The 13,146-nt window shown below is 44.3% G+C and overlaps 1 protein-coding gene across 2 annotated transcripts in view; it reads left to right on the top strand.

The window, feature by feature from the left end:
• Positions 1-13,146, top strand: part of Mtf1 (metal regulatory transcription factor 1) — a 49,398-nt gene that overhangs the window by 11,900 nt on the left and 24,352 nt on the right. For both annotated transcript variants that reach the window (XM_023701009.1, XM_004641044.2), the window contains exons 3-6: positions 7,503-7,741; positions 8,949-9,080; positions 11,128-11,201; positions 11,926-12,062. In XM_023701009.1, the coding sequence (XP_023556777.1) occupies positions 7,503-7,741; positions 8,949-9,080; positions 11,128-11,201; positions 11,926-12,062 (582 nt within the window). The remainder of the gene's footprint in view (positions 1-7,502; positions 7,742-8,948; positions 9,081-11,127; positions 11,202-11,925; positions 12,063-13,146) is intronic.

Below are 13,146 nucleotides of genomic sequence, written 5' to 3'. Positions count from 1 at the left end.
TTTTTTTTTTTTTTTTTAGACAGGATTTTGTTGTGTAGCTCAGACTATCTTTGAACTGTCAATCCTCTTGTCTCAGCCTCCTGTGGAGAGATCACAGATATATGCCATTACACATGGCTTTTCCTAATTTAAAAAGTTTTTGTCTATTGGCATTTTAATATTTACTTTTCTCACTTTGCTTATCTCCTAGTACCTTTCCTCTTCCGATTTTGTTGACCTAGCCAGTCAGTCATCTATACTAAATATTTCTCTGTTTTCGTGCTGCTCAGAATGCTTTGTAAATCATGTATCAGATTTTTGAATGCTCGTGCTTCCTGCCCATTGATAGCGTTACAGTCTACTGCTAGTGAACCCAACCTGTGCTCCCACCGTGCTCCTTAGCATAGGAATCTGCAGCTGTCTGAGGCCCTGCAGGAAATCTAGTCTTGCTTTTAATTTTTAAACTCTCCTGAGGGACTGGCTAGATAGCTCAGCGGATTAAAACGCCTGCTTAGGCAGACACAGGGACCAGGGTTTGATCCCTGGAGCACATGCCATGCCAGCCCTACCCCTGGGGTGTCCTGAGATGGCAACTGAGACTGGGCATGGTGACATGCGCCTGTAATCCCAGGGTTTGGGAGGCTGAAAACAGGAGGATCACTATGAGTCAGATCTGTGTAGTGAGACCGTGTAGACCCTGTGCTAAATACATTAAGCTCTCCTGGAGAAATAAGTTTCCTTTATTTTATTTATTTATTTATTTATTTATTTATTTATTTATTTATTTTTGCAGAACCGGGGATTGAACTCAGGCCCTTGCGCTTGCCAGGCAAGCACTTATTCTACTGAGCTAACTCCCTGGCCTAAGTTTCCTTTATATCCAGTGCAGTCTAGGTAATGTACTCTGTCTACAGCTATACTTTTTTGGGATGAAGGGTGCCAGGGATTGAGCTACAGCCCCAGCCTTTTTTTAAAATTTTGAGACAAATTCTCACTAAGTTGCCCAAGGAGCTCCAGTTTGATCCTCCTATGTCAGCCTCCCACAGTGCTAGATTATAGGTGACTGCTACCATGCCCAACTTATAGATACTCTTACTCATTTTGATAAGCAAACTAATTATGTGTCACCCCTTCATGAAGTCTTTAATATGAACTAGGTCATCAGCTTCCTGGAGAAGGCTTTCCTCGTTACCCCAGGTCTCAGTTACATTCTCTCTATATTGCTATAGTGCGCTGAACGTCCATTATCAGTGCAGCTTCTCAGCCCATACTGTTCTCGCTGTTTGATTCTTCTTTTCATTTTGAGAGCTCCTTGAGAGAAGGAGCATCTTTTGTTTTGCTTCTGTATTCCTAGCACCAAGCATAGTATAATTTCTGGAACATAATTTTTGAATAGGTGCATGCTAAGCCTTTATTTATTTATTTATTTATTTTATTTATTTATTTATTTTTTAATTTTTTAAATTTTATTTATTTATTTGTGTGTGTGTGTGTGTGTGTGGCCAGCTCAGCCCACCAGGGGGCGGGCTGGCTGGCATGTGGTGCTGGGGTCCCTATGCTTTGCCAAGCTTGTTCTAAGTAGGTGCTTTAGACCACTGAGCCATCTCTCCAGCCCCTAAGCCTTTATTTATTAAGCCTTTATTATATCCAAATACACCAAATGTTGTAAAGCCACCTCTGTGTAGTCATGAAAACCTGGAGTCATGTTTTTTGCAACTTCCTCTTCTGATCAGTTTGAGGAGGGTTAGGTTTCCCTTTTTGTGAAGTTTAGCACTGTTTTAAAGTTACTCTGAAAGACAGTGAGTGATGCCTTCACTTCTCCCTTCAGAAGAAACGATAGGTATTCATTTGCTCAGAGTAAATGTCCACCGCGTAACCCACGCACTTCCCAGGCTGCGTCCTCTCCTCAGCATCTGTCCTTGGTCTACTTGTTCACTGCCTCACATGCCAATGAAAGTAGGTAGGCCAGGGCACTTACGACTCCGGGGGTTGCCTAAAAGGGGGGATGCTTTATCATCTCTGCTACCTTTGGCGAGGTGACCATTTCTCTGAAATTCTGTTGCCACTTAGAGTCTTTCTTGATACTTTCTTAGCATTAAATCTCACTAGTTACATTCATTCAGAAGCTATGAGTGGAAGTTGGGCATGGTGGCTGAGGCAGTTGGATCATAAATTCAAAATCAGTTTGGATAATTTAGCAAGACTGTCTCAAAAGTAAAGCAAAAGGAACTGAGCGTGGTGGTGCACACCTGTAATCCCATCACTCTGAGAGACTGAGCCAGTAGGATCGCGGATTCCAGCTCTGTCTGGGCAATTCAGTCAGGTGTGGTAGTGCAGGCCTGTAATCCCAGCACTAAGGAGGGTAGGTGGGAGGTTGCTTTGTTGGATTTGAGGCTAGTCTGGGCTACATAGTGAGATGAAGGTCAGGCTGGACTGCATAGTGAGACCCTGTCTGAAAAATGTCTGGGCAACTTACAGACGTACTGAGATTGTCTTAGTGAGACCCTGTTTCAAAAAAAGGTGGGGAGCTGGTGTGTAGCTCAGTGTGAAGGCCTTGGGTTCAGTCCCTGGTACTGCAGTTAGTCAATCAAATGGAATGCCACTTCTCCACAAAGCTGTTCTCTGGGGTTGTGTTCTCAGTGAACAAGATAAACATGATCACTGTTCTCGTGGATCTTATAGTCCAAATGAAAAATAGGGATTCATTCATTAGTATTTAGCACCTGCTATTTTCCAGATATCCCTATGCATATCAACTAAAGATAATGTTGTAAATTATATTTTTATATTATTTATATAATTACTCAAGGAGCTTTACACTGAGCTATATCCCCAGCCCTTCTTTATTTTTTATTTAGAGTCAGAGTCTTGTTAAATTGCCAGTGCTGGTTTCAAACTTGTGATCCTTCTGCCTCAGCCTCCCCAGTAGCTGAGATTACAAGCGTGCACTGCCATGCCCATCTTAATTGTACTTTAAAGAAGCGCAGTCATCTTCTTCATCCACTGGGGATCAGTTCCAGAATACCTTCACTCCCTCCTAGGGATACAAAGTCTGTGGATGCTCAAGTGGCCTATGTACATCCTGCCATTTACTTTAAATTATCTTGGGGCCGGGGAGATGGCTCAGTAGAATAAGCGATTCCCTGGCAAGCGCAAGGGCCTGAGTTTAATCCCCAGTTCCACCAAAAAGAAAGAAAGAAAGAAAGAGATACTTTATTTATTTATTTTTTTTGGCGGAACCGGGGATTGAAACTCAGGTCCTTGCGCTTGCCAGGGAAGCGCTTATTCCACTGAGCCATCTCCCTGGCCCGAAAGAAATACTTAAAATTATCTTTAGTTGAAATCCCTAATACAGTGTAAGGCGCTATACAAATAGTTGTTATACTCTATTGTTTCGGGAATAGTGATGAGGACAAAGTCTATATCTGTGGAGTACAGATGCAGTTTTTTCCTGAAAATTTCAGTCTGTGGCCAGCTGAATCCACAGATGCAGAATGCACAGATACGCAAGACTGAGTGAACATCAAGTTATGAAGCCCTAAAATAAATCAGGTGTCAATAAAGGGCCGTTAGGAAAGAATTCCTTTGAGGAAAGAACATTGAATTGCCCCAGTACAGCAACTGAGGTGGGAGCAGGGCAGGGAGACAGGAGAGGAGTTGCTTATTTATTACAGTTACTCTTCACAAAGTTATCAACTGTTGCAGCATCATAAGAATGGAAGTCTGTTCTCATCCTTTGCTGCTTTATGATTGAGACATAGATTCCTTTATTGCAGAATCTGCAGTTCCAGTTCTCCTTACTGGTCAGTGATTATTTTGAAATGTCTATTGGCAGCATGGAAGAAGTTTGTAGTCTTATTTATTTTTGTGAAACTGGATTAAACCCAGGGCCTTTATACTGAACTACATCCCCACCCCTGTTTATATTTTGATTTGGGGTCAGGGTCTCATTAAGTTCCCCACTTAGGGCTCCTCCTGCCGTAGCCTCTCAGAGTGCTGGGATTACAGGTATGCACCATCATGCCTGGGTAGAAGTTTGTCTTTTTGATGGGAAATCAGAAGATACACATGAAAAGGATAATTAATGATATATACCAAGTGCCAAAGGGATGGTATAAATATTTCTGTTCTTTAGAGAAGGGCACAGGCGTGATTATAGAAGACCTTGGGAGCAGTGCAGCTTGAATTGAAGGAAGAGAGAGACTCAGACAAGCAAAGAAAGACACTGGGCATTTCCAGTAACTGGTAAAGGAAAGAACAAAGGCAAGGAAGTAGGAGTTCCAAATCATAGCTGGGGACAGGTGCACTGTTTCCTCTGGGCCTAGACAGGGCCCCTGCGTGGCTCATTCCTGAGTAATGTGAAAGAAGGTGGCAGAGGCCTTGGGAAATTTCTTGAATATCAGACTAAGGGATTGAGGCTATCCTCTGAGCAGAATGGCAGCTGAGGAACACTGTGTTAGAATTATTCTGGCACCTACCTCAAAGTTAGGCACTGAGACTTGAGACCAGTGGTTGAAACATTTAGTTTAGCAGGTATCTGGGAAGAACATCCTGTAATGCCTTGGGAAAGGCAAGCAGTGATAGGTGAGTGGGCAGTACGTAAGGCTGTGCAAGGTCATATTGGGGTGGACCAAAGAGGTAAGGAATATGAGGGAGTGGTCCATCTTTCCTCTCTCCTTGCATCCCTCCCTCCTTCCTGTCCGGTCTTACTTTGTAGCCTAGGCTGTTCTTGAATTTGTGATCTTTCTGCCTCAGCCTCACTGGTGTTGGGATCACAGGATTGTGTTGCTAGATTCCTCACTTTTTCCAGGACCTCTCTCCCTCTGAATCTGCTCAAGAGCTGATCTGTTGTGTTCACACACACATCTGTAATCCCAGCACTTTGGAGGCCGACACTGGAGGATCACCTAAAGTTCAAGGCAGGAAAAGAGGGAGGGAAACGGAGACTGAGATAGAAAGGGAGAAAGATCAACTCTCAAGGCTCTTATACAGCTGCTCACCATCCCTAGGCTCTTTCTCTGCTTCCTCTTTCATTCTTTTGCTTTCATCCAGACTTCTGCCCCCTGCATGCCTTTTAGAACTAGTCTTGCTGAGTCATTAGTGAATTCCTAGCTGCTGATTGAGTTGTTTTCCAAGCCCTTATCTTCCTTGTTTTCTCTGACATTTGACATTTTGAGACTGTTTTCTTTTGGCTTCTGTAGTGCTCTTCTTTGCCTCTTTTCCCATCCCTTTCTCCCTCCCCTATCAAGGGCTTCTCTTTTTCCAGTCAGTATGTCCCTGTTGGTGATTTTCAGGGTCTATTCTTTGTCCTCTTGTAAGAGCCATCATTTTGTTGGATACTTACTATGTGCCAGTGATATTAAAATGCATCACACAAATGATTCTTAAACCTGGTAACAACCCCCAAAAGATAGACTTTTGCTTTTTCCTTGGTATATAGACAAATCAAGGCTTAGTGAGTTTCATTTTCCTAGGGTCACACAGTAGGTGGCAGGGCTGGGACTTGAGTCTGAGCCTCTGTCTTTACCTTTTACACAGGAAAGCCAGCTGTTGACTGTGGACCCAAGGGGCCTGCTGTAGGCTTTCCGCAGCTTCCAGCCTGTGTGTCCATGTGTACTGTACACTCGCACTTGCTGCTCCTCTGGCCTCTCCAGCCCTGTACTGGTAGCTGTGATCCAGCCCATAAGCTTGGGCTTGGTCTCAGCTGTGCCTCCCACTCCTCCACACCCCACTGTCCCTTTAGGCAGTCCCACTCATTTTTTTCTTTTTCAGCCAGTCACACTCTTAATTTCTCTGGTTTTTGTCTCTCAGGAGGGCCACAGTTGCTTCTTTGGTCACACTCTGCTCATCTCTCTCTTGACCTGTTGCTGCTTTTCTCTTCTGCTCTCTCCATCTCCCGTCCCTCCTGCGCGGTGCTGTCTGGGTGGTCTCCTGGCCCTGTTCTGACTGTGGTATTCTCTGGGTTAAACCCCACCAGTGTTTCTTGGTAGTACAGCTCCTGGGGCTGAGCCTCATTTTCCTTACTCTGCTCTCCAGCCTCTGTAGTCTCTTCGCTTCCATGTACTGCGAGTGCTCGTGGTTCCCTAGTGCAGTGCACTCATTGAGCTCCGCGCATGTCCCATGTTCTTCCCTTTTTCAGGCATACCCTTTCTGCCTGCTTTGTCTGAGGAAGTCATCATAGCTCACCCAAGAAATAAATAAATGAGAAAAAAAACAAAACAAAACAACTTAATTTCAGAGTGATACCCTGACCTATGTAGGCCTTCACTTATTCCTAGTCTTTCTTTTACAGTCTTAGAAATTCTGATTTTACATTCCCAAAGCGCCTTGTTTGAAGCTCAGCACATTGTGTAATAGTTTCTCTGCATCTGTATCTTTCCAACTGGCTCACCTTAAAGACAGAAATTCCTGACTCACATTTTAAGCTGTGAGATGGAGCACATTGCAAGGACATGGTGCTGCAGCTGTTGGGAGAGCAGCGGCAGTGTTCTTGGTGCGTTGTGGTGGGCTGTGGCTGATCTGGATGGGGTCAGGATTGAAGAGTTGAGCATGAGGGTGTTGGTTAAGGCTGATGAGTATGTACTGCCAGCACCATGATGTACACATAGTGTCAAATAATTTATGAAGTACTTTTGCAACTGTTCGATATTTCTTTTCTTTTTTTTTTTTTTCCTAAGATAGGGTCTCACTGTATAGTGCAGTGCAGGCTAGCCTTGAATTTTGTTATGTAACTCAATGCTCCTTGGGCTCAATCCCTAGTCCTGCAAGAAAACAAAACAAAATAAAAGCAAAAACAAAGTACACACATATACACCTGTAATCCCAGCACCCTGGAGCTGAAGCAGGATTGTAGCAAGTTCAAGGCTGTCGGGTCTGCAAAAGTGAGATCAAGGCCAGAATGAACTATACAGAGAAACTATATTGAAAAAGAAAGAAAGAAAGAAAGAAAGAAAGAAAGAAAGAAAGAAAGAATAAATGTCTATAATTCTAGCATGTGGAGAGGCTGAGGCAAGGGGAATACAAATTTGAGTCAAGCATGGGCAGTCTGCCAGGTGGTGGTGCACAACTATAATATTAGCAATCAGGAAGCTGAGGCAGGATGATGGGTTTGAGTTTGAGGCCAGCCTACGCTACATTGTAAGACCATGTCTCAGAAAGAGGATGGGATTTATTGAGGTCCTGTCCCAAAATGAAAAATGAAAGGGTGCTGGGTCAGATGATACATGCCTATAATCGCAGCCTTCTGGGAGGCTGAGGCAGAAAGATTGCAAGTTTGAGCCCATCTTAGATGACCTGGTCAGTGTCTGAAAGTAAACGGGCTGGGGAGATAGCTCACTGTGAAGACCCTGAGTTCAAGTCTCAGGACTGCACATGTGTATAGTTGGGGATGTAGCTCAAGAGTAGAGCACCCTGAGTTTGATCCCTAACATGACAAAACCAAGCAGCCAACTAATTTGTATTGTCTGTACCTCCTGAGAACTGAGACCTTTTGTCCTACTGATGTGGTTTCCTCTATCTGCCAGGTAAAGCGGTACCAGTGCACCTTTGAGGGCTGTCCCCGAACCTACAGCACAGCAGGCAACCTGCGCACCCACCAGAAGACTCACAGAGGAGAGTACACGTTCGTCTGTAACCAGGAGGGCTGTGGCAAGGCCTTCCTCACCTCCTACAGCCTCAGGATCCATGTGCGAGTACACACGAAAGAGAAGCCCTTTGAGTGCGATGTGCAGGGCTGTGAAAAGGCATTCAACACGCTGTACAGGTCAGCCCCTTCTCTGCATGTCACCAGCCCCTGACTCTTGGTGCTGTGACAACAGAGCTCTTTCTCCTTGGGCAAGAGAGCTGTTCACTTGCAGGGCTTTGAAATTCATACTCACAGCTATTTACTTAAAGATGAATGTATTTGGGGTTGGCTGGAGATGACAGTGCATGTGTTTAGTTTTGCGTCTTGTGGAGCAACGCACAGGTAGTGAATGTAGAGTAATTCATTCCTTTTGGTGCAGTTCCTTTATACTAAGGATTCTATAATTTTCTTTCCTACCTTCCCTGATACAACATTTTCTGCCCTTGGAAATGAGGTGCTGGAGCTGGGCGTGATGGTGCATGCCTGTAATCCCAGCACTTGAGAGGCTGTGGCAAGAGGAGTGCTGTGAGTTCCATGCCAGCCTGGGTTACATAGTGAGTTAAGACCAGTCTGAATTACAAAGCAAGACCCTGTCTCAGAAAGCAGAACACACACACACACACACACACACACACAAAACAAGGATGTGGCTCAGCAGTGTAGTACTTGCCTGGCAAGCACAAGGGCCTGAGTTCAATTTCCAGTAAAAAAAAAAAAAGAGAAACAAGGGACAGGGATATAGCTGGGTGTCACAAGCACCTGCCTGGCAGACACCAGGTCCTGAACTTTGGTTCCCAGTACCATAAAAAAAAAAAAGAAAGAAATGAGTTGGTTGTGGTGGTGATTCTTGTAATCCCAGCACTTGGAAGGCTGAGGCAGGAGGACGGCTGCATGAGTTCGAAGCCAGCTGAACTACATAGTGAGACTGCCAAAAAAAAGAGAGAAAAGAGCTGCCCATTTGATGGCTTTTCTCTTTTCCATGTGTGTATTAGGGATTTACATTAGTGTCCAGTATTTGTTATATAATAACAGAAATGACACCCTTAGAAAGTACTCATTGTGGACTGATGATAGCCAGTGTGTGTGAACACAGGAGACTGACTGGTTCAGGGTCCCCATCCAGTAGAATGTGGCGCCTGGCCTCCCATTGTGTGTAGTGTGTCTGAGTCCTGCTCTCAGCTCTGCGGCGCTTAGCTCTTTGAACTGCCCTCTGGGGTGAGACGTGCTGTGTACGCATGCTGAGGACGTAGGAGTCCCACACACTCAATCCCGGGCGCATGCAGCTGGCGCGGGGAGGCCGGGCTGTCCATTGTCTCACCAGGCATTTCTCTGGGATGTTTTGCAGACTGAAAGCACATCAGAGGCTTCACACAGGGAAGACGTTTAACTGTGAATCTGAAGGCTGCAGCAAATACTTCACCACACTCAGTGATCTGAGGAAGCACATTCGAACCCACACAGGAGAAAAGCCATTTCGGTAGGTCCTGCCATTTTCTGTTTGTTACCTATTGGATTTTAGCTGGGTGTGTTGATGCTGATGTTCTGTAGGGACTCCTCACCTGAGCTGTAACGAGCTGCTTCAGGTGAGAGTAATACAGTAGGCACCAGGGCCATTCTCTCTGCACGATGACCTTTGGCCTTATCCTTTACTCCCCCCCCCCTTTTTTTTTTTGTATTAGTGGGAATTGAACCCAGGGCCTTCACACTGAGCTATGTCCCAAGCACTTTTTTAAAAAATTGTACTTTGAGACAGGGTCTTGCTAAGTTAGCTCATGCTGAGAGATTCCTGCCTCAGCCTCCTGAGGTAGCTGAGGTTATGGGCGTGCGCCGTTACACCTAGGATTTTACTTTATTTTCAAGAAATATTTGTTGAAACTCAGAAATGTTGTAGGTATTTAAAATAGTGCTAGGGAAATACTAAGAATCAGTCTACCCTCAAGAACCATGATGTGGTGAAAAAGAATTACAAGTAAGCAGACAGTGTCTGAGGCATGTGAGATACCCAAAGTACTGTGAGGACTGGGGAGGTCACTCTCCAAAGAACTGAAGAGGGGCAGGGAGGGAGTGATGTAGGAGAAAGCGAGGGGTGGGAACTCTTAGGACTGGGATGGGTATTGTGGTTTATTACCTGTCCTTTGTTGCTTTATGGAATCTTACCTGTGTATAAAGATACATGGGGTGGCACATTTCATGTATCCATCAACGCTTATACACATTTAATGTGTATGCTTGAGAAAGAGACTTGTACCATCTGCTTTCGTCTCTGTCATAGGATGTTCAAGGCATTCAAGTAGGTGTTCAGAAACAACTTTGGGATGATTATTGATATTTTCTATGAGATAATCTGTTTGTAAGGATTTCCCTAGATGTAACGTAAAATATATTGTGGAAAATTACCCGTAAATAATATCTTTAAATTTTGACAGGAGTTGTTGTTGTTGTGTTTATGGCATTAAATATGGTGCCTATCATTTTCAAACGACTGACTACATACTTAGAAGCAATTTAAAAATCTTCAGGCATAGTTAGCTTTTAGACACCAATTAAATGGAATTAAGTTTTTAAATCACAGAGATATCCCTGAGTCATGACCTCTTTAAGGGCAAGAGCAGTTAGAGGCTAGTTGGTTCTGGTGGGATGCGCTGAAGCCTGGATTACTCTTCTCCACAGGCTGCAAAGGGCCTCTGATTTCTATCTAGGCACATGTATTTATTTGGGGGTGATTAAAACTGCTGTTTTTTCTTAAATATTAGAGAGCACCTTGACATAATTATTATAATATATAATTAAAATGCTTTATTTAAAGTATTTATAGTGTGGTTTATACTAAAATAGATATGTTCACATGGATAAGTGGTGAATGTCTGCTATGTTCAGGAGCTAAGCAGTTGTGAAGGGCAGTGTGGACCCTGCCTGCCCTCTCAAGAATTTATAGTCTAGGAGAACAGATAACAGAGGTCTGCACAAAGACAAATTAAGATGGGAAGTGAGAGCTGCTGTAAAAGAATCACTCAGCTCTGTGCCTCGTTCTGAAGGGAGAAAGATTACTTCTCCCTTATGGAAAATAAAGGAAAAGGGAGCTGAACGGTGAGGCTTGCAGCTGCTATAACATATCTCTTCTGGTGAGGACAGATTATAGTTCAAACCCCATGCGTACATGTGAGTCTCCTTACCCACTCTTAGTATCTGTAGCATTTGTCTGGCTGTAGATGTTCCGTGTGGACTCCCACTGTCAATAGAGCTCTGTTAAACGTTCAGAAGGCTTTTGTTAGCAGGCAGTGTACGTGTCCTCCCTATGGGCCTGGGGACTCACCCCCGGCCTGCTGCTCCTTCAGCTCCCAGACTCACTGCCTTGCTGAGTTTCTTCAAGAATTGCCCCTCATTCCATTCTCTGAAACCAGTGTTGCCGATCTGACCTTGAGTTCTAAGAAACTTTGGTGTAGATTGCATTTATAAGAGATGTAGAGGGTGAAAGTCTCTTAACCAGTGACTCCCATTTCTCTTTGCTCAAACACCTTATTTAGCTGTGATCATGATGGCTGTGGAAAAGCATTTGCAGCGAGCCACCACCTTAAAACTCACGTCCGCACACATACTGGTGAGTTCAGCCTGATTTCTGCTCTTCCTTTTAACCTTTATCAATCCTATACCTGTGTTTCTACAGAGAACTGTGGGACTAGGTGGACAGGCTGAGCCTAATCTGCTAAGCCTTCACTAGTAAGATTTGCATTTCTTTTAGAGATGAAAGGATCTAAAGATTAAATTCAAGAATCTAATTAAGAAATGAAAATGGGGGTGGCCAGATAGCTCAGTGGAGTAAAGCACCTGCTTAGGCAGAAACAGGGACCAGGGTTTGATCCCTAGTGTGTGCCAACCCCGCCCCTCGGGGGCGCACTGAGATGGCAACTGAGACTGGGCATGACGGTGCGCACCTGTAACACCAGAGCTTGGGAGGCTGAAAACAGGAGGATCCGTACGAGTCCGAACTGTGTAGTGAGACCCTGGAGATCCTGTAGTACATACATTTTAAAAAAAAAGCAAGAAAGAAAAAAAGAAGTGAAAATGATACAGACATATTCTTTTTTAAAAAAGCCCACCAGAAAAAATTTCTTCCTTAAACTTCCTAAGAGTGGGCATTCCAAATGCTTTGTCTCACAGGAAATTTTAGGCCTGAGATGACTAACGTATGGTTTATTCAGCTTCTAACAACTGCTGCTTGAACCCTCATAAAAACATTTATTTCACTCTCAAGGAAAGACAGATTTCTTAATCCAGTAAAATGACTTTATGGTGAAATTAACACTACTCTGTGATTCTTGCAGGTGAAAGACCCTTCTTCTGCCCCAGCAACGGCTGTGAGAAAACATTCAGCACTCAGTACAGTCTCAAAAGTCACATGAAAGGTCACGATAACAAGGGACACTCATACAGTGCACTTCCACAACACAATGGATCAGAGGTGGGTGGTGCTGTTGTCTCTTGTTTTGATCAGGGCACCGCAGAACAGCTGTTGTTTGTATCTCATAAGAAAGGTGTAAATCTCTTCACTGCATCCAAGCTAGAGGACAAAATCAGGGTCAAGATCCCTGGCTTTGCGGGAGGGTAGCAGAAGCCAGAAATTTTGGTAGACGCCCTGTGCTAAAGCCTGCACTTTAGCTCTGCCTCATTTCTGTCAGGTATGGCAGAAGAAGGTGCACTGCAATCCAGAGGTCGCAGAAACAGCTTTCAGCAGCTGGGTGTGGGGACGCACACCTGTAATCCCAACCCTTTGAGAGGCAGGAGGATTGCAGCGAGTGTGGGGCTAGCCTGGGCTACAGTCAGAGAGTCAGAGCCAGTCTGAATTATGTAGCGAGACCATGTCTCAAAAAAACGCTTTCAGAGGGTCAGCTAGGTACTCTTTTAATTTATGTTTATTTTTTTGGTGGTACCAGGGATCAAACTCAGGACCTTGTGCTTGCTAGACGAGCACTTATTCCAATGAACTGTCTCCCCCATCCTACTTTTTTCTTTCCTTCTTTCTTTCTTTCTTTCTTTTCTTTTTTTTTTTTTTTGTGGAACCAGGGATTGAACTCAGGCCCTTGTGCTTGCCAGGTAAGTACTTATTCTACTGAGCTGTCTCCCCAGCCCCCAATACTCTTTATTTATTTCTTTTTTGGCAGAACCAGGGATTGAACTCAGGCCCTTGCATTTGCCCCAGTACTCTTTAAGAGAATGTCATTATCGTTTACCCCAGTCATTCCTGTAAGTGACACATTGGTACTTGAGTTTGGAATACGAGTTAATGTTGTTTCATGTATACATTAACCTGTCAGTGGAGACGTAAGCAAAGTCTGAAGGATCCTTTTTTTTTTTGTATGGCAGCAATGGTTTTTAAACCCAGGATTTTAAGGGCTGGCCAAATAGCTCCACGGATTAAAGTGCCAGCAAGCAGGCTCCGGGGCCAGGGGTTCAATCCCTTGGCCTGCCATGCTGGCCCTGCCGAGATGGCAGTTGAGGCGTGGTGGCACATGCCTGTAATCCCAGCTCTTTGGAGGCTGTAAACA

Source organism: Octodon degus, unplaced genomic scaffold (genome assembly GCF_000260255.1).
Source record: "Octodon degus isolate 3935 unplaced genomic scaffold, OctDeg1.0 scaffold00130, whole genome shotgun sequence".
Lineage (NCBI taxonomy): Eukaryota > Metazoa > Chordata > Mammalia > Rodentia > Octodontidae > Octodon > Octodon degus.
Note: the sequence above shows the minus strand (reverse complement) of the source record. Positions and strands in the feature narration are given on the sequence as shown.